Genomic DNA, 20273 nt, shown 5'->3' on the forward strand with positions numbered 1-20273 from the left:
TTTGATTTGAAATGTGTGTAGTTTTTTGATCCACTAGTACGTCCATAAGCTCGCCTCGTACAAATTCGGTGCCATAGGGTTGGTCCAATCGACTATCTTCTTCTACCTGCCTTTCTAGGAATAGGAAATAAATTATAGTCAGAGAAGATTCGCTGAAAAAACATAGAAATCCAGACTCAAATCCCGTCTTCTCTGAGAGAGGGTTGCAGAATAATAAGAGGGTAGCCAATATTAGACAAACTTGAAACATTTGAAAAAAAACAGTCCAACCTTTTCAAGTCAAAAAAGATTTCTTGGAAATGTGTGGATACCGTCTGGAAAATGGAAAAATTTGCAAAAGTGCCCTTGGAAAATTTCTATTCATACCTTAAAGTGACGGTGGACGGACTAAAATCAGTCTTTTACCCCCCGGAAAAATGAAAAACCACTCTTTTAGACCCCCTGGAAGTTCCGCTCAAGTCACCCCCTGGAAAGGTTCGTCTCCCTGTATGGACATAAAATGGAATGGCCCAATTATTCATTGCCTTAAAGGAAAACCTTCTAAAGTGAAGGGCGTCTTAGCCGTGTATAATTTTTCGGATATCAATTTTCTTTATTGAAGTATTAGAGGGATAGATTTATCTGCTGCTCACAAGGTTTTTAAAAGCCCGATTACAAACGTTATGCACTTTCAAAGAACGACACATCAACCCCTCTTGACAAAACAATGAATTTTTGGTGAAATCGACAAAAGTGTCAGAATTGTAAGACTATAAAGTGTATCTGTTTGACAGTTAAGATTTATCTCAGTTTAAATATTTTTTGATTGAATTCCCCTCTTATGTCTTGAAACTTCAATTTTGACCAACAGTGATATTCCAAAGAGGTACATTTATCACATGGAACAGTACCTATACTCTTTTTTTTGTAAGCATAACGTTTATAAGCATACTTAGGTTCAAACTCGTTAAAAAATAAGCATAATGCTAAGCATACCTCCAAGCTGAAATGCAAAAATAAACTCGTGCAGCTTTTCTAAAACGCTGACCTTTTTAAGGGTTACTTTTTTTAAAGCTGTTTTAGCTTTCTTAAACCAAAGATTTTCGCCTGTGGCAGCAAATTACAAAAAACTGTAATTTTTGAGCCGAATCGAAAAATTTGAAATTTCCTTGAACCCAAAGAATATCAACAAAACGAAGTCAGGGTGAAATAATCACTTTAACTGACTGGAACTTTTAAAAGATTGAAACTCCTTGCACTTATACTTTCAATTTATCTTTTCTCATTTCAGGATGAGCAAGAGGAAACAAAAATGGCGAAAGAAATGGGATGAGCACTTTCACCATTATTGAACAACACTAAATGGAAAGGATCAGAGGTCGTTATGAGAGGTAAGTATATTTTTATGTACAAGATTTCAAATCAAAGACGTTTGTAAGGGTGTTACTAAGACCATGTTTAGACGTTACGGTTCCGTATCGTTCCGAAACGAAACGATTCCGAAACAAGTGTGAACGTCAAAATTGGATATGTCAAGAAAGAAGACGTCACAAAGCAAAATAGATTGAAACGGTTTCACTCCACTATTTTTATCGGAACGGACCTGCTCCGTTTTCTTGCTCCGAAACCTTCTTGTGATACGAAACCGTAACATCCAAACATGGTCCAAGGCTTTACACTTCCCCCAACTTAGGTTTGGTGTGCAAAGCAAGACAAGGAAATAAGCTGCCTTGTATGGTTCAATTTCTTAGGGAAGAATTTGGAAAAATTCCTCAAAATTTTAAGCATACTGTATCAGCCATTTTACTCTTACGAACGATATTTTCGATCAGTCCACTTTTCAATTTTGTGACGAGTATAAAGCAAAGTCCTTGTTGTGTATTTTGACCTTGTTTGGTCATGCATGATTTCATCCGTTTTACTTGGATTTAAAATACACAAAAACTCTCCAACCCACGCTAACGCATAATCCGCTGACCCCACGCATTTTTACTGCCTAGTTAAAAAAAACATAATAAAGACACACCCTTTGAAAGTCTTTTGACGCTTCGGTTGATAATAAGCGACAAATACAGAAATGATTACTGAAATCATAATCAGCCTTAGAAATCATTTTTTGAAAGCGCCCGACGACATTTTTGTATATTTTTCAGGCAGACGTTTGATGACGCAATAAACAAAAAAACTTTTTTTAACGCAGAAAAGCTCTGTAAAAAGAACAACAAATTTAATCGCATCTAAGACCATTGTTCCTTGATTTTTGGCTTACAGGTCTACAGATACAATTACTAGGCTTTGAACTATGAATTCAGTGATGTGCCATATTGAACCTCTAAAAGATGCCACTAACAAACCATTGCCTCCTATTTTCCCTAGAAGCCGCTCTTGTTTTTTTTCCAGGCAGCTCCCTCTCAGGGAAAAGACTGAAGTCAAGAAATTATTCTAATAACACCAGGAAACAAAAAAGACTATTCTGCTAATATGTATATTGAGGCCAAACCTTTCTTAGCAGTTCTGAATGAATCGCTTAGAGTAGAGAACTCTTCAAACTTGAATGTGTGGTTTTGCTGGTTCAAAGAGAGAATTCTAGAGCATTTTGTCTCGCTTTGACTCAAATTTTCTGTAACTGGTCGAGCATCGTGAGTACTGCAGAATCTCCATCACTCGGTTTTTGGTTCTCAGTTTTCGGTTCTCGACTTTCGACTAGGGTTTATAAGCAAGACTAACGGGATCACTTCGTTTGAGTTAAAAGAACATTCGAGTTATAGAGGTAGTAAGTGTCTTATAAGAAGGGAACTGACCAGAGTGGTAGGAAAATATGGACAATCCTCGCTTTATTTGGATTTCTATATAAAAGGCAAATGTTGATGACTCTAGGCGTGGTCATAATTTATGGGAATTAAAACGTAAGCACCCATGTAATCGTATATAAGCCTCTTAAGAAATTACTCTACATGTGTTTTTGGAGTTTTAAGAAGAGTTTATTTTTGGACGATTTATAGAATTTGGAATTAAGTTGTAAAATTTGTAAAACCAAAATCTCTTTTAATCTCACTGCTTACAAGGGCTTTTCGTCTGGAACGTAAATGTCAAAGTTATATACAGAGAAACAGAGAATTTCATTTCCAGGGTCAATTTAACCCAACAAGGAATAGGTTATGATGAAAAACATCCCCTCCCCGGTTATGAATTTCGAAGAAAAATCATCGGACACCATCTAAATAACCTTGTTTTAGTCTATACCATAATTACCATATTTAGGGGGATTTTAGAGGTACAACAATTTAACACCCTCAGCAATTAAGAAATTTCGGACCCCCTTTTATTCGGACCCTCTAATATTCGGACCCTCTAATATTCGGACCCTCTACTATTCGGTACCTAAGTGTACCATCCTTACGATAAACACTTGGTAACCTCTATTATTGGTTAGAAACAGAACCATCACATTGGCTTTTGCTTTCTGAAGCCACTTATTTCCAATCCAAAGCTCATGACTTGCGTGGTCTCCACACAAATAAAGGATTGGAATATAAAATTTCAAGAAACGCAAGAAACACTGGATTCGATCAGTCGTCATGATTACGGCGGTAATCTAACCTCCTTTTTTTAGCATGTGTAAGTTTAACGATTTCATTCAGCCCTACAAGCTTTAAACTCAATCATTTTAAGCATTTCACAAAAAGTACATTGACAGGAATATTATTTAGAATTTCTTAAAAAGCCACAACACACTTCGTCAATTTTGAAAAAAACTTACTTTTCTACGATTTCATGTTTACTTTTATTCGAATTTCGAAAAGGCCTAGTCTCATCGTTTGGTTAAAGGACCCATTCAACTACAATCATGGTCGTAATATTTGAGAGAAAAGGGAAATTTCTGCGAAATCTGATAACCACAAACGATTTAGAAGTGCTCTAAAGTTACGGTGGAAGGGTAAACTCTGATTTTTAACGCTAGACTTAAGCCTTAGGAGCTTAGGATCTGAGGATATCAGAATATAGCCTGGAAGTCTATAAACCCCTCCCGAATTGAAATACTCGAATAAATTTATCAATTAGCCCAAAATCGACTTTCTCGCTTGTCTGTACACAAACCCAATATCTACGGCTAATTTCAAAATTCATTGCCGTAGAGGGTCTGTCGTCATTGTCTTTTCTGGTTTGAGATTTCTCAAACCAACCGCTACGATGGAGTGCTGTTGGAGTTTGGCGAGAAATCGGAGGCGATAAGATAAAATGGCCGTCAGAGTTGTCAGAAAGTATAGAAGTTTGTCGAAAAAAAGTGTTTTCATAACAAAACTGACTTCTTTATTTCTTAATAATTGGAATAAAAGAGAGCTCTAAATAAAGGAGGCCCCCCCAGCGGACCCAAAATTCACGCCATCACGCCAATTTTTTTTCGATTTCACGCCATCACGCCAGAAAAATTTGATTTTCACGATCACGCCGATTTTTTTCGATTTCACGCCATTACGCCTAGAAAATTTAGTTTTCATGCTCATAATTTTTGTTATATAAACTGTGTGTTTGGTCGTCAATCAGTTTTTCATCGGCATTCTCATACGCGTAAGTAAGTCAAGATTATATAATTTTTCCTATCGGAAACACCCGAAAAATCTGGAAGAAATTTGACCTCTATTTTTAGTAATACACAGGGGTAAATTCCAGTTTTTTCGGGTGTTTTCGTTAGGAAAAATGACGTAATCTTAACTTATGCATATTAAAAATTGTTGGACAACTAACTGGTCACATCAAAGGGCACCGGTTTGAGTAAATTAACAAAGCCCCGTTGGGTAACGGAGAAAATTTTTGAATTTTGAAGGGTTCAAAGTGCTATTTTAGGATCCATTTCAATTCAATTTGAAAAATAATTCATGTAAAAATAATGGAAATCTTTTAAAAGTACAAGCAACTTGAGGGGGGTATTAATTGTGAATTAGCGTGAATAATTTTCAAAAGGGGAACGAGGAGGCGCAACCATGGTTTGTGCCGACAGGAGAAATTTTCAATTTAGTATGGCTAAAATCGGCCTCATTTACTCTCTTTTTTCCAAAATATGGTTTAAACATCACAGGATTCCTTTGATCAATCTGCTTAAAATTACACCTCATAATAAACCTGTTGTTTTTTTCTGTTTATGGCTTTGCTACAAATGTATATTTTCCTGAAATAAAGGACCTGATGTCTTGGATGCATCTAAGAATAAGCATCTAAGAAAGAGAGGGAAATGTTAGTTACGGAGGAAGCGCAACCATGGTTTGCGCTGACGGGGAAAATTTTCAATTTTAGACCCTCTCATCGCACCAAATTGTTGTTGCGATATATACATTTCATAATTAAAAGTGATTATAAACACCTAAAAAAGTGATATTACAGTGGGTTAAATCGTTAAATATGACCCGCGCGCCATTTCTGACGTGATTTCGAACGTTTTACCCCCGTCTTTTTGACGTTTATGATTCGAACGTCAAAATTAGGAAACCCCATTCGGCGCGATGTCATAGCATTCGACTTTATTTTGCTAGCTAGGCAACTGCTAAAAACAATCGGAAGTTACAAGGATAAATGGCAGATGAATAGAACTGTTTGCACCGTTTCTTTTATGTTTTAAAATGAAATCTAATTTATAGGAGGCCCCACCATAGTTGGGGCCGACCAAGAAAATTTTGAAATTTAAACCCTCTAAATTGGCTAAAATGGACATAGAAATACGATTCAACCAATAAATATAATTTTCACGATCACGCTGAACTGCAAATTTCACGCCATCACGCCTAAAAAAACTCGATTTCACGATCACGCCGGCACTTCATTTTCACGCCATCACGCCATTTTTTTCAAAATTTCACGCCATCACGCCACGAAAAACCTTCCATCACGCCATCACGCCAACCGCTGGGGGGGCCTCATAAAGACATTCTATTGCAAAATAACTTTTTGCACAAATTGAATGTTTTTGTTTACATTTTGGATCCTTGAGTTCGCGAACATGAGAGAGATGTTGTTTGATTGGAATCCTGTTTTTAAAGTGGTTTTAACTTCAGTTCTTTGCAAAAGAATATACTCAGAGTATCTCTGCATGTTTTTATGTTCAAATTCAGTATTACTTTTACGGCATTCGATCTAAGTAGAGTGGCTATAGTTTGTTTTATTGGCATAGCTTTTGTAATTAAGATGACGATGTTGTATTTTTCTTTGGTGGACTACATGGAAAAATAGGGTAATTGGAAAATAATTTTCTGTTATACAATGTTGAATATGTCTTCGTTACTTTTCAGCTTTTAGTTTGGCTCAAAAACATTAAAAAAGCAGCCAAAACATGCTTAAAAAGTGACCCTCAATGGACCGCATCCCTTTGTTTACAATTGTCGTACTTTGGCGGCCATTTTATTTCAAAATTATACTTCATCGCAGAGGTCTCCGTACGGAAAAACTTTTATCAAACAGACAATGCGCACAGAGTGAACTACGCTACGATAATCGTGAGATACACTCCGGTACAGAGTACTTTCTCGCCCGAACTCCAAATTTCGAAAAACGTGGAAACAAGCTAAATTCTCAATAGATTTTGACCATGATTGTAGTTAGCGATAAAAAGGTCAATCATTTGGTGTTCGATATAAAACAATAAATCCATGATTACCGGGAAGATTTAGATTGAATATCCGTGAAACTGGATCAAATGATATGTTAGTGGTCTACCTCAAACTTTCGATGAAGCCAAATAAAATATAACTGTCCAAGTATCGACCTCAAATTCACAATAATGTCTTATGTAACTTATGACTATCATAATGTTTTTAATAGACAGTCAACTCTCTCTCTAATTCGAATTTCTATTATTTGAATCTTCCTGTAATTCGAACTAAAATACTGGTCCCCTCAGCTGGAAAGTGGTATAAATTACTCTCTGTAATTCGAATCTTTCTCTAATTGGAATAAAATTTTTGGACCCCTCGAAGATCGAATTAGAGAGAGCCAACTGATCTGATACTTTAAACTCAAGTTCTCGTATAAAATCATTGTAAAAATTTTATCAACAGCTTGTTGATTTCCTAAAACAGTAGAAAACGAGCCTGCATTTTTAGATCTGAAAATAATAATCTTTTTGACTCAGGGTACTGGTACTATAGGCGTGAGTGACTGACTACTTGAGACCTAAATGTTTTGTGAGATTGCATTTGCGTAAAGATGGTCCGAAGCTAAATTTAAAATTTCTCTCTAATACTTCTATTTCCAAATTTTCTTTGAAGGGACAACGGACAAATCCCTCTATTTTAATGTTTTGCAACCCTGTCAACACACATTTTTTGTTGCTAACCCTTGGGCGAAAATTTGGGACGAGATGGAGTTTTTACAAGCTCTTATTTAATTTGGTTGTCGTTAACCAGTAATAAAACAATTCTGTTACTTTTTCTAAAGAACGCGTCATTTTTATTACTTCAAATGACCAATTATTAAAGTTTCTTATAAAAATTTTCTATTTTTGGATTTTTCTGTCAAATATGTAATTAGCCTAAAATCTTAATGTACGTACACAGAGGTCGTGTTCAGACCAAGGTTTAAAGCAATTAGGTCTACATGTTTCTTTTATATTCCTTTTGTATTTAACGGCACGCTTCTCATTAGTTAAACCAAAGTTTAAAAAGGAATCACCCTCTGGTTTAAAAAAAAAGTTTTTACGATTTCGTTACAGTTTTCTGAATAGACGAAATCAGAATTCGCAAGTGAAAAGCATGCTCCTTTTGTAAATGAAGAAAAAAGAACGTGAAATTTATGACTTAGAGACGCTCGGAGCATCTCTAGCAGTAATGGCTTCAACGAACACGAATTAGCGTTTTGCAGAGGGATTCCCTGAAATCTTTTTTGTTTCAAAGTGTCTCAAGAGAGAAGATGACATGATTTCAAGTTAGGAAAGGAGATTCCTCGAGATCGCCAATCGATGATGACAAAAGAAAAGTGATTATAATTGAATTCCCATATCAACAAAGTACTATTTAAACCTTAAACTTAAACTTTCAGGTCTGAACACGACCTGAAACGTTCCTCTCCAAGCTGCTAAATGTTCAAAAAACAAACAAAAAATAAACCAGAAATGAATTAGATTTAACAATTTTGAAAGGAAGTCATAAAATTGACCATAAATGACAATTTTATTTCAATTTGACCCGCTTTTTTACAGGAAACTTTGTAACGCACCGGAAATGAGTGGTTTGGGGGTTAATTGGGTGAACTTTCTGTGTTTTTATTGATATTCTTTTTCAAGATGATGACCGATTGAACATTTAGTAGCCTAGTAATGGGTTTACGCCGTGTGTACTGAAGAAAGAACTAAAAATAATTTACCTTAATCCTTAACTGCCGTTCGTATTTTTTTAAGGGTTTGACCTATTTGTCACGGGGAAAAATGAAGGTTCGACCTATTTGCCAGATGTCGACATATTCCGACATGAGCGACCACTGAGTTTATGAGCGACCACAGAGTTTACCGTCACATTTAGCTTTATTTTCTGAAAAATATCAGAAATATAAGTGATATGTGTTTACTTTGAGTTGAAAATGTATAATTATGAAAAACAATAAACGATAATAAACTTCAATAAACTTAAAAAAACCTCTGACAAATAGGTCGAGATCACGGAGAGGCACGGAGAGGGTTAACTATAACTTATTATGGTTAGCAGCAAAAATCCGAAAACATCGACTTTGGTAAACGATGACATGTTTCCTGTTCGATGCATGATCCTTGGTCAGAGAAAACTATGAAAATTAAACACTAATCGAAATTGTGTATCCTTGGTAACTTTTGGAGGACAAACATACGATGGTTTCTTTATTCACCAAAGGAACAGTGAACGGTGGTCGGTAGGAGATTTTTGATACAGACATACGCCACGTCACATCCTTCAGAACTCATTTCGAAAGATTAAGAAATCTAATTTCTTCTTATTAGCCAAACAACTTTGATTGTTGGGCAATCAAAAATACGGCCTTAAACTGAAACAGTTTTATCATTACAAATCAATTTTGCGGGCTATTTTCGAATAATTAGATAATTTATTTTAAGATTCAATAAGATTCAGTAGAAACTGAGCTAAAAGGTTTAACATCTAGTAGTTTTTAAGCAAAAACTCCAAGGATCACTCTAAAAGTCCCAGTTAGGGAAATTTTACCTTCAAAGGTCGCCTAAAGAATTAAGAATTTGGTTTTCCAGACCTTATAGCGTCGTTAACGACAAATAAATCCGATAAAAACGTGATCTTTTTTCTTATAAAATTCAATTTAAAAAAGTAATTCATTATTGAAATTGGTATATCTTCTTTCGTCCAGTCATTAAAGCCTGAGAAAATGATCAATATCTTTTTAATTATCTTTAATCATTTCCCAACTAATCCGTCTGGAGGCAATGTTTGTTTTTAGATTTTAATAATAAGGACCGGTTTCCACGACATCAAGTTTCGCAATCTTTAAGTAGGACGTTAAATGTTATGAAAATTTGAATTCTTTGCCAATTTTTATCAGATTCGATTAGATTTTTTCACTTTCAATTTACTTTAATGTTAGAAACTTAATTTTCGTCTTTGTTTTGACTAAATCTACAAAAAGTCTTTCTTCGTAATATAAACCAACATGAGAGGAGAACATGGGAATTAATTTTTGCGAACAGTCCAAACAAACTTTTTTCGTCAGCACTATTTCAATGTTTCTCCGATTTTTCCCGAAAAACTTCCCGATTTTCTATGAAACACGAGAAAAAATTATGTGAATACTCCGCTGGTGGGGGGGGGGCTGTCGAACTAGCCAAATGCAACCAAGCCAAAGACAATTCTTTCTCATGATATTAGCCTGAAAAACCTTTAACCCTTTCCATGCCGCTGTCGGCATACGCCGACAAGAGCATTCTTGATTTCTTTACCGGTGTCAGCATTTGCCGACACGGCAGTTAAAAAGGGGTTAATCATATCTTTTTGCTCCAACAAGCATTAGTGGTCTACTTAACCACTTTCTTGATATTATCGTATTACACGTTTTTTTATAAAATAACAAACTATGTAAGGCTTCGATGGCCAAATTTTTAAGAACAAATTAAGAACATGTTAGTTAAGACTTTGCGTACTCTAAAACACCCGATTTCATAGGAAAATAGACAAAAAAACTCAAAAAATGGCGAATAAGAACATGTTAAGAACATTTTTAAGCTTAATCCAAAAAGTTAAGAACATCCGAAGGCTTCAAAAATTTTGAGTGTTCTTATAAAAAAAAACGTATTAATTGGTCAGATGGGAAGATTTGAAAGCGGTTTTATCATTTTCGGTTTTGTTTGATTTATATTTTGTTGTGGCTTCACTTCCCCCGCCCGACCACCGCTACCGATTCGAGAGATTGGTTTTGCGTTTTTAAGCACTTTAAATCACTATGGTAACATAACTACAGCATAATATCCGTGAGGGATGTTGACTGTACATACGTCTACAGTGTGTCCCAAAAAAACGTGCAGCTTTGTATATAAAGTAAAATCCGCATAGTTTAAGCGAAATTTATATTCAATATTCCTATCTCAAAAACTTATTAATCATCTTGGGAGTTGAATATCTACCCAGAAAAAAATTATAAAGGTTTAATGGTTAAATGTGTCAAAAAGAATTTGAATTTTTACTGTATTCTTTTCTAATTGTCAACAGGAAAGGCATAACTTAAAATTTGGCGTATAGATTTTTAAAATTGGTACAGTGGTTCTCAAGTTATAAGCTGTTGAAGTCAAAATTTGTTTTGAAAAAGTTCAAAAACACGTCAAAAAGGAGGTATCAAATCAGGCACTTTTTTAACATTTTTCACTAATGATTACTGTTTTCCTTTTGTTCGCAATAACTTTTTATTAGTTGATAGTTGATAAAAATCAGCTGATATCATTAATTAAGTCGTGAAAGTCATTAAAATAGTGAAAAGATTCTGCATACAATTTCGTTAATTTGATACCCAATTTTTGACTTTTTCAAAAGCAAATTTTGACTTCAAAAGCTTATCACTTGAGAACCACTGAACAAAATTTTAAAATTTATATATCATCTTTTTATTAAAACTTATTCGTGATTTTTTAAGGAAAACGCCAAGGGTAAGACTTTGGCGATAGATATGTTGTTATTGCCTGGTTGTCAGTCTTGCCTTCTGTGCAGGAGGTCGGGGTTCGATTCCCACTCGGTGCTGTAATTCACTTGGTAAGTGAATGTACCTTTTCCCGGGTCAACCCATACCATGAGAGGGGAATTGGGTACCATGCTCTGACACAAGAGTGTGGGGAGATATGCCTGGCTTTGTGGTAGGGTTGCTATACTTCAGGTTCGTCAGGTTCGACCATGCGAAGATGCACTGTCCTCCCGAGTCGTTCGAGTATAGTTACTATATACATTATCAGTTTTGCGAGCATGAATTGGCATAGTCAGGTAAGTGCAGTGATTTCCCTATCATAGGGTGTAGTGAATGCTGTCCTTCATAGGGCCTGTTTCGTTCATCAGAAGGACTGTTTTTCTCCCTCTCTCTCTCTCTATTGTCAAAAATGAAGTTACTACAAAGTCCAACCATGGTTAACCTTCACTCAAACTACTACACGTTCTTTTATAAGAACAAACTATATAAGAACATAAGGCCGATGAACGATGGCCAAAATGTTAACTAAGAACAAGTTAAGAACATTTTAAGGCTTCGCGGACTTTAAAACACCCGATTTCTTTAGAAAATGGACAAAAATACTAAAAAATGGCGAAAATAAGAACATGTTAAGATTGAAAATAAAAAAGTTAAGAACATCCAAAGGCTTTTGGATGTTCTTTTAAAAAAAGGAAACTTGTATGTAACAAGCATCACTTGACACAAAAGTGATGAATGTCTTTCCAAGTAGCGAACTTTCGTAGGCGGGTTTCGTTTTTAGTGAAATCTTTTTGACATACAACAATCATATCTGCAATAATGTTTCCGTCATCAGTTATTATTTTGTTGAATTTAGCGGGGGTTTAAATTGACAAATGACCGATTTCACCAAATCCGCCAAATTTGATCCCCGCCAAAAATTAATCCACCTAAAACCAGCAAAACCAGACAATTTGATGAAATTTAATTTTATAACATTCAGTTGATAATGATGTGATTAATACGTCGAAATATTCTGTTTACACAACATCTTGTTTCTTCCTTGAATTTTTACAAAAAGATCAGAAAGATGCTTATATTTGGACTTTGTTGCTTATTATAATCCACCTAAGGTAATTGTTTCGGCTAAAAGAAACATTGAAAGCGCTAGATTTTGAAAAGAAAAATCTACCGGGTGCACCAAAAAAAAGTATACAGGTTTGTCGAGATATTGTGAGCTTTCAAAAATATTATCCCACGTGAGAATAGCTTGTTTTACCATATTCTTAAATTCCGCAACGAGTTTTGATGAGCACAGTTGCATTTCTTTGGTATTTTTATGTGTAAAGAAAGTAAGTGTTAAAAGAAAAGTGTGCTCGCTGTTTTTGATGATTTTTTGAAATTTCGACATTTAAAAAAAGTCAGTTTTTTTGAAATAACTTTCGAAATCAAAATTCAAGTTAAAGCATCCTCTATACAATAAAAAAAGAATGAACAAAAAATTTAAATCCTGAAGCTCACAATATTTCGACAAAGTTGTATACTTTTTTTTGGTGCACCGGTATGCATAATTTTTGTGGAGTGGACTTATAGATATAGATATGAGCCCTCCGAATGCATAGTCAACGAATACCATGACACTCGAACGACACTTGGAGAGCGATTCTCGCGCGAGGCCGAACCTTATAAGTGCCACGGCACGTCACAATGTCTGTCTAATCTACCCACACTCTTAGTACCAGAGTAATGGTACCCAATTCCCCTCACATGGCACGTGCTGAACCGGGTGAAGGTATATATACGCTTTTTAGGCGTCATAATTTGTGAAATGGACTTTACAGATCTAAACTACTAGGAAACGCAAGGATCGGTCAATTTGTGTAATTTTTTGCCAAATAAAATACCCTTTCATTAGCGTGAAAGCTAATTACAATGAATAATTTGTTCTAACGGCTGTATTTAAAGACATGATAACATTTCCGCTCTTTTTTGACAGGTTGAAGAATGACACTTTGTTTGTTTTTCGATTCCAGTCACATGTCACGCATTAAGAGTGATTAACTAGCCAATCAAACAGCAGTATTTCATCAGAATAACCAATCAAAATGCAGAATTTCGCAAACATCATTAATATGTATTGATTAGCTAGCTCATCAGAGTTGCATAAGCTCCTTTATTTTTATCGCACTAAAAGAGATCTTATTAGCCACCTTTTCACCTTTTTGGTTTTCCAAAATAGCTTTTTGATACCTTTACAATTAATTTCCGGTCTGGATTTTTAACCTTGTCATAGAACAGGAAACAATGATCATAGCCATTGCGGTGCTTTTTCCTTGCGGGCGGCGCATGTCGAACCATTTTTACTGCTTCTGAGTTATGAATCATTCCAGTTGGCACACAACGTTGATTCAACGTTCATCTGATGTTCACAACGTCCATTTAACGTTAGATGAACGTTGAAGCAACGTTGCGTGTCCGCTGGGATCCGTTGAAACAAACTCTAACACACCAAAATCAATATACAATGTGGAGTCTTCATAACTCGAACCTCTATAACTCGAATGTCTTCTTAACTCGAACAAATTTTCTCGTGTCAAAAAAGTTGGATGGATTCTCAAAAACCTAAAAAAGGTTGTAAAATTAAACAACGTTTTTTGAAGGAAGAAGCTTCTAGTCGTTGAAATTCAGAAAAGACACGCAACCTCACCTCTTCGATTCTTTTTTTTTTTTGGAGCTTGAATTTTTTGTATATGAGTCTGTTTTCAACGACTAGTTTACTAGTCTTGAGTTATATCTAAATAAAGTATGAAAAATTTGGAACAAGTAGCAAGTAATAACTTTCTACAAAAACTTAACCATCACTCCAAAAGTAGGCACAGATAGATAAAAGACAATAAACGAAGATAGAAACAATTAAAAGAACGGCAAGATGAAGACAGCCTAGAGAGTCAGGTGTGGCCATGAGTAATCACGCTCTGTTATACTCGTGAGTCACCCGTCATCTTTACCAGAAATAATGCTGCACACATTATTCCCCACCAGGGAAGAAATTTTGGCCAGGGAGCGTCCCACCGGGCCTGCGACACGGGGTAACGATACATTTTTGTCTACTCTTTCAGAATCATTTGTCAACACAAAATGGACTTCAAAGGCCACTCATTCTCAAAAACAAGACTGGCACTTGAACTTCTGAAAAGGTAAGATATTTGTAATATTTAGTTGATATTTCTTGCTATTTACACCTAAATTTAAAAGCTGGTCTCGTAGACAATACTTGCCTTGTCTTGAGATTTCTACCACTTAAGCGAAAGGCCTTTATAGTTGATCATTAATATTTTATCTAAATCAGCTGGGAATACAATCATGGGCTACACATCGTTGCAGTAGAGGGTCATGGAGTTTCAACCAAAAGCTGGAGATGAATCTTCAATCTTTCTCATGCAAGAAAAAATAAAGCGTTAAGATTTACGCCGTGTTTATAATGACGGATTGAATCTAGCTTTTTCTTTGTTCTCACGAGGCACATTTTTCGAAATCTTGTGGATGATTTTACTTTCAATCCAGCATTTAGGTAACACTTCATCATTTCATACAGCAGAGGATATAAAAGGGGCGGAGTTTAGGCCGCTTATCGCTCAACCTTAATCTTATCTTATCAATAATAAAACAATAATCCTATCGAAATCTCCATTTTTAGACCCTTTATTCTTGTCGTCGTTTCTAAACTTAATCACAAAAATATTGTTCTGTCTCTCATCTAATCTATTGTCTGTGTAAAACTCATACACTATTATAGAGCAGCACTGGAAACTATCAATATTGGTTTTCAGTGCATTATGGGCATTCTCTTCAATGGATTATGGATATTCTTATTGAGACTTAACACTAGACGTTGCTATCGTCCCTTAGAGGGATAGTCAACGCGGGGAAAAAATATATACGCAGATTTTACAGCCATCACGGCGTTTTACGGGAAAATAGCGGCGGAAGAGTCGGGAACACACTATAAACACTGTAAACACCTCCGCCATCGTCTACTCCGCCCCGAGCTAAACCCCGGGTTTGCAAATTTATCCCATTTCCTAAGTTATTCCCTTTTTGTGACCTTGTGTAGACGATCATCTAGCACACGAGACGTTATAGTGGGAGAATTGTGTCACTTACCAATATCGAGACGAATCAATCGACCTGTTACTTCATTGCTTAACAAAATACTCGAATTAGGAGTCTTTATAGGGATTAAAATCTTCCCAGACACAAATAAAGCCTGTCAAAACTAACGGCGGAGAGTTGTCCACTTGTCACTCATTCATTTTCCTTATAAGGAAGTATGTGCTCTCCGTCACAATGATTTGAACCTCCTTTAGATCCAGCACAGCGGAGAACTTGTTTTCCTCGGCTTAACTTGATCAAGGTCAGTAAACATCACGTGACTGCTAATTTTCGATAATTAAACCTCATTAGTTTTCCTGATAATGAATCTTAAAAACATGGGGGAACCGATGAAGCTTTTTAATTACCCGTGTCACGCCTCCCAAGTAATTGCTAATTTAAAGTTGCCACGCCTTGTTTACTCGGGCTAATTATACTCAGCTTTCCTAGAATTTGACTCTGAATTACATTTGGATTTACAACCTTGTTTTTCAGATAACACTTCCTAAATTTGGGGTTAATTGATTGAAAATTTTCCCGACCTTCAGAGCTTTAGCGTGTCGGATGAAAATTTGGTGCCAGATAAAAACACACTTATCGTCAAAATATCTTGATGATTCGTGTAACGTGCATCCCATGAAAACACACACGACATAGAAATAAGAAAATTTCTATCATTCCAATAATTCTTCAGGCCAACAAATCTGGTTTTTATCACATTTTTTCTTATAAGCGGTTTGAGTTATGTTCAAAAACAATAGTATGGGTTGTCAAAATAAGTTAAAGCTTTTCAAATACACGCCCCTGAAGGGCGGGCTACTCCACCTTTGTCCTTCAGAACTGACACCTCAGCCTATAAGAGTGTGGTTGATAGTTTTATTTTTATACACCAATCGAGTATGGATTTTTTTAGTCGTATGTTTTTTAATAGTTATATGTCTGATTTTGCTGGACAACTGATAACGAAAGAATTTGGACAAATGGTTGTTTCGGAAAATTTTTTTGAATTATTCCTACCATAAAAACAAGTTTCACATTTTTCTGCTCTGTAAATTACGAGGTTCTCAAAATTAAAAATCCTCACTTCGAGAAATTTGTCGACCTTTTGTAGAGTGGCATTTTCGGACCACTTGATTCTAAGCAACCTTGTATTGGTAGTTATAGAGGCTCTCCTAACCTTGTAGAGGTTTTTCCTATCCACAGGGAGACTGGGAACTCTAAATTGAGCTGATTGTTTAGGGAATATTTCGATTTTTGCTGTGTTTGTAGCTCTTAGAGAAATTGTGGATATATGATAGTTTTACGTTTATTTTGTCACCAATAGGGGGATTCATGATATACTTGTGCAATTCATAGTTTAAAAAGCCTGTCACAAACTTTTTTGGAATTAGGAAACGTGCACAAACACACGCACAAAACGATGATAATGTTGACAGAGTCTGAAATTGACCTTTTTATCTTGTTTCAAAGTTTGACAACCAGAAATCCACACATCAAACAAGTTATCCAGTCATTTGAAACAATTTTCGAGCTAAGTGTACAAGTATTCCCTTCAAACTTGTCAAAACTTTGTAAGTTTCCCATTGATGAAGGGGAGGGGCAAGCTGTCAATCAAATGTTCAAAGTTTGACGTATGACTTATCAATTATCGACAAAAGATTTTGAGATCTTTGATTTTGATACAGATACTGAAACTCTCTGAACCCAGCTGGCACACAACGTTGTTTTAACGTTCAAATAACGTTATTTGGACGTTAGGGACGTTAGATGGACGTTGTTTTGACGTTGTGTGCCGTCTGGGAAAGTAACAAAGTAACAGATGGATTGGAATCTCGCTTTCCATAATATTCACGTTTGCCCTTTTTTATAAGAACATCCAAAATTTTTAAAACCCTTGGGAAGTTCTATACTTTTTTAGTTTTAAGCCTAAAATGTTCTTAATATGTTCTTATTTTCACCATTTTAAGAGTATTTTTGTCAATTTCACTAAGAAATCGGGTGTTTCAGAGTTTACAAAGTCTTCAAATGTTCTTAACTTTTTCTTAACATTTTAGCCATCGAAGCTTTATGTTCTTATATAGTTTATTCTTTTAAAAAAACGCGCGTGTACAGAAAGAGAACGGGAGAGAGCTCAATTAGGTCGTTCTTGAGTGGAGCTCAGTTAATGAGGATGTCAGCCATCAATCAATATCATTAATTTCCGGTTGTCTATAAGGCCTGATCACCCCCGGATATCCGGATTAACGGGTCTGGTGTCTATTCAGTTAATCGGTGCAGTTCTATCTCTTCATTTTCCTTGTTTCATCATCCAGATATTTCATCTAAGAAGGAGAGTCCTTTAGAGAGATCTTCCTCAACCAACGGTGAAGATTACACTCCTCCGCGGAACTCCTATTTCCGTCTATGGTAATCTTCCACTACATGAAAAATATACCGATTGTGCAAGTGCAATGGTCTTTTTCGTATTGCAGAGGTATTGGCAATGAGAGACAGTCTTGTAGGTTGTGCAGCTCGAATAATAATATGACTTTTTTATACCACCTTTGTTTTATTTATGGTGAGTTTGTCCACAGCTTGAGAAAGTTAATACATATCATTTCACAGTTCGTGTTCATATTGATTAAATCGAATCTATTAATTCAATTATATGACTTCGTCTGGTTTACCTTGATGGATATTTCTGTATATTAAATATTCTGTTTGTTTTGTTTTGTTTTGAAGTGTAGTATAATTGCACATGGAATTTTATCTTGTTAGCTGCGGTTTTGAAGCCAACCAGATAGGCAAGGTTGCGGAACTATTTGCTGTGAGCTATTTTCTTTTGCTTGATTGCTGTTTATGACGAGTTTGTTTTGAGATAACCATTTTTTAACTTGATTAATTGAAAAGTTTCCGATACGTTCTTCTTAAACCAATCTTTTTCTGTTTCTACTCAATCTCAATAAGAAACGCGGTATCTGGTTGAATATAATGACGAAATACACGTTATTATAAGAATAAACTATATAAGAATACAAGGATTCGATGGCCAAAATATTAAGAACAAGTTAAGAACATTCATAACGGAGATAAAGCGTTAGATGAACGTTAAAACGACGTGCTATTTGATACAATTACACGTTTTTTTATAAGAACATCTAAAATTTTTGAAGCCTTCGGATGTTCTTAACTTTTTTGAGTTTTAAGCCTAAAAATGTTCTTAGAATATTCTTATTTTTGCCATTTTGTGAGTATTTTTGTGCAATTTCCTAAGAAATTGGGTGTTTTCAGAGCCCATGAAGCTATAACATTTTTTTAACTGGTTCTTAACACTTTGGCCATCGAAGCCTTATGTTCTTATATAGTTTGTTCTTATAAGAAAACGTACACATTGTCATTATTCAAACTCCAACCAAATCTCTAAAAATATATCTCTCTTTTTTTGCAAATACTGTTCTCCAGGTCGTTATCATTCTCTCTTTGCAAAAAAAATTGATGACTGTATTTTATTGTTTTTATAAGAAACAAACTAAAATGTGCATTTATTGTTTCTTATAACCGCCTCAGATAAGGTTTAAGAAATCCTCTCGTTGCAACCTGACCACTGAACTACGAGGCTTGATTCAATGAAGAATTTAAGCGAGTCATAATTTAATCAAACCCTTCCAGAAAGCTTTAAGTTAATAGTTACGAATGATCTTATACAAAAAACCAAACATCTTTTGTCGACGAATCAACCAAACAATGTATAAATGACAACAAAATTATAAAACCGCGACTCTCCCTCACTGCTTTTCCAAAACAAAGCTTTTGATGATGTTCGACTAATGACCGTCTAGTGGTCGTCAACGACAAGAGGATTCCAAATAAACTTTGTTTTGACAAGTAAAAACAATGCCTTATTCTCTCTATTTAATGTCTTTTCATTGTTTATTTTACGGAACAAAAGATAGAAGCAATGGAGCGTGACGGTGACGCGCATAAAAAGCATCCATGAACATTTCTGACGTTACTTCATTATTTGGATCGTGTCAACGGCTACAAACACCTCTTTCACGTGCTCCGCTTTTCCTGCCACCATCTTGGAAATCTCACACAATCATATCCACCAAACGTAGAAATCGTTACCGCTCTTTTTCATTATATGATTCAACAATAGATTGTATCAGAGGTTTATTGTTTGATTTTTGATATAATTGGCACGTTATTTCGGATTGGGACGGCTAGCGGACGTCTTGCATCTTGATTGACATACAAAAGGATTACAGAGAACACATCGAACGGTACAACAGACGGCTGGTCAGACTTCACAGAAATTCTAACACACACACAGAAACACAAGAAACATCAATTATTTGTTTAAGGAAAATTTCGTAGGTAATCATAACATTCGTTACAAAGTCTTGAACGTTTTTCATCGACAAAATATTTTCGCGTTTTGGTTGAATCATCCTCTCTCACACACACACTGAAGTTTCAAAAGAGTGTCATTTTTGTTGTCAGAAAGAAAGGGAAAATTTTTGGATTTGTTTATGTTAGTGTAGAGACACTTGTAAATGGAAAGCATTTCTTGAACACAAAATATTCTCTCGCAAAATTTACAAAAAGATTGCTTCAGAGGAGACACACCAGTTTGAGAAATAATTATCGAAGCAAAAATTTCAACTTTTAACCAATCCTGACAAAGATGCATTTCAATGGAAGCTTCTCATTGGTTGTTTTGACCATCCTTCTCTCGATTACCCAACTTTTCAATTGTGGTGTTATCAACAATCACCAAAATGATCGAGACCATGAAAGAGAAAAACAAGAACAAATACAAAAGATCAAAAAGAAGATTTTAGAAGGACTGGGAATTACAGACCTGCCGAAAGACCCTATTCCCAGAGACGATATCCCTTTACCTTTACTATTGGGTAGTGAACAGACTATGGACAGATCGAATACTTCAATGGACGAAAAACTTCAAGAAAAAGAAGTCTTCGTACTCAGTAAAACATGTGAGTAAACATTTCTAATTCTTTACCATTTCAAAA

The 20273-nt window shown here is 35.4% G+C and overlaps 1 protein-coding gene across 1 annotated transcript in view; it reads left to right on the forward strand.

The window, feature by feature from the left end:
• The first annotated feature begins 1270 nt into the window (after nt 1-1270).
• Nucleotides 1271-20273, forward strand: part of LOC136810357 (dauer larva development regulatory growth factor daf-7-like) — a 31576-nt gene continuing 12573 nt past the window's right edge. Inside the window, exons 1-3 of the mRNA XM_067066910.1 lie at nt 1271-1370; nt 14226-14303; nt 19187-20237. Coding sequence (XP_066923011.1) covers nt 19925-20237 — 313 coding nt within the window. The 5' untranslated portion in view covers nt 1271-1370; nt 14226-14303; nt 19187-19924. The remainder of the gene's footprint in view (nt 1371-14225; nt 14304-19186; nt 20238-20273) is intronic.

Source organism: Clytia hemisphaerica, unplaced genomic scaffold, assembly GCF_902728285.1.
Source record: "Clytia hemisphaerica strain Z4C2 unplaced genomic scaffold, Clytia hemisphaerica genome assembly, whole genome shotgun sequence".
Lineage (NCBI taxonomy): Eukaryota > Metazoa > Cnidaria > Hydrozoa > Leptothecata > Clytiidae > Clytia > Clytia hemisphaerica.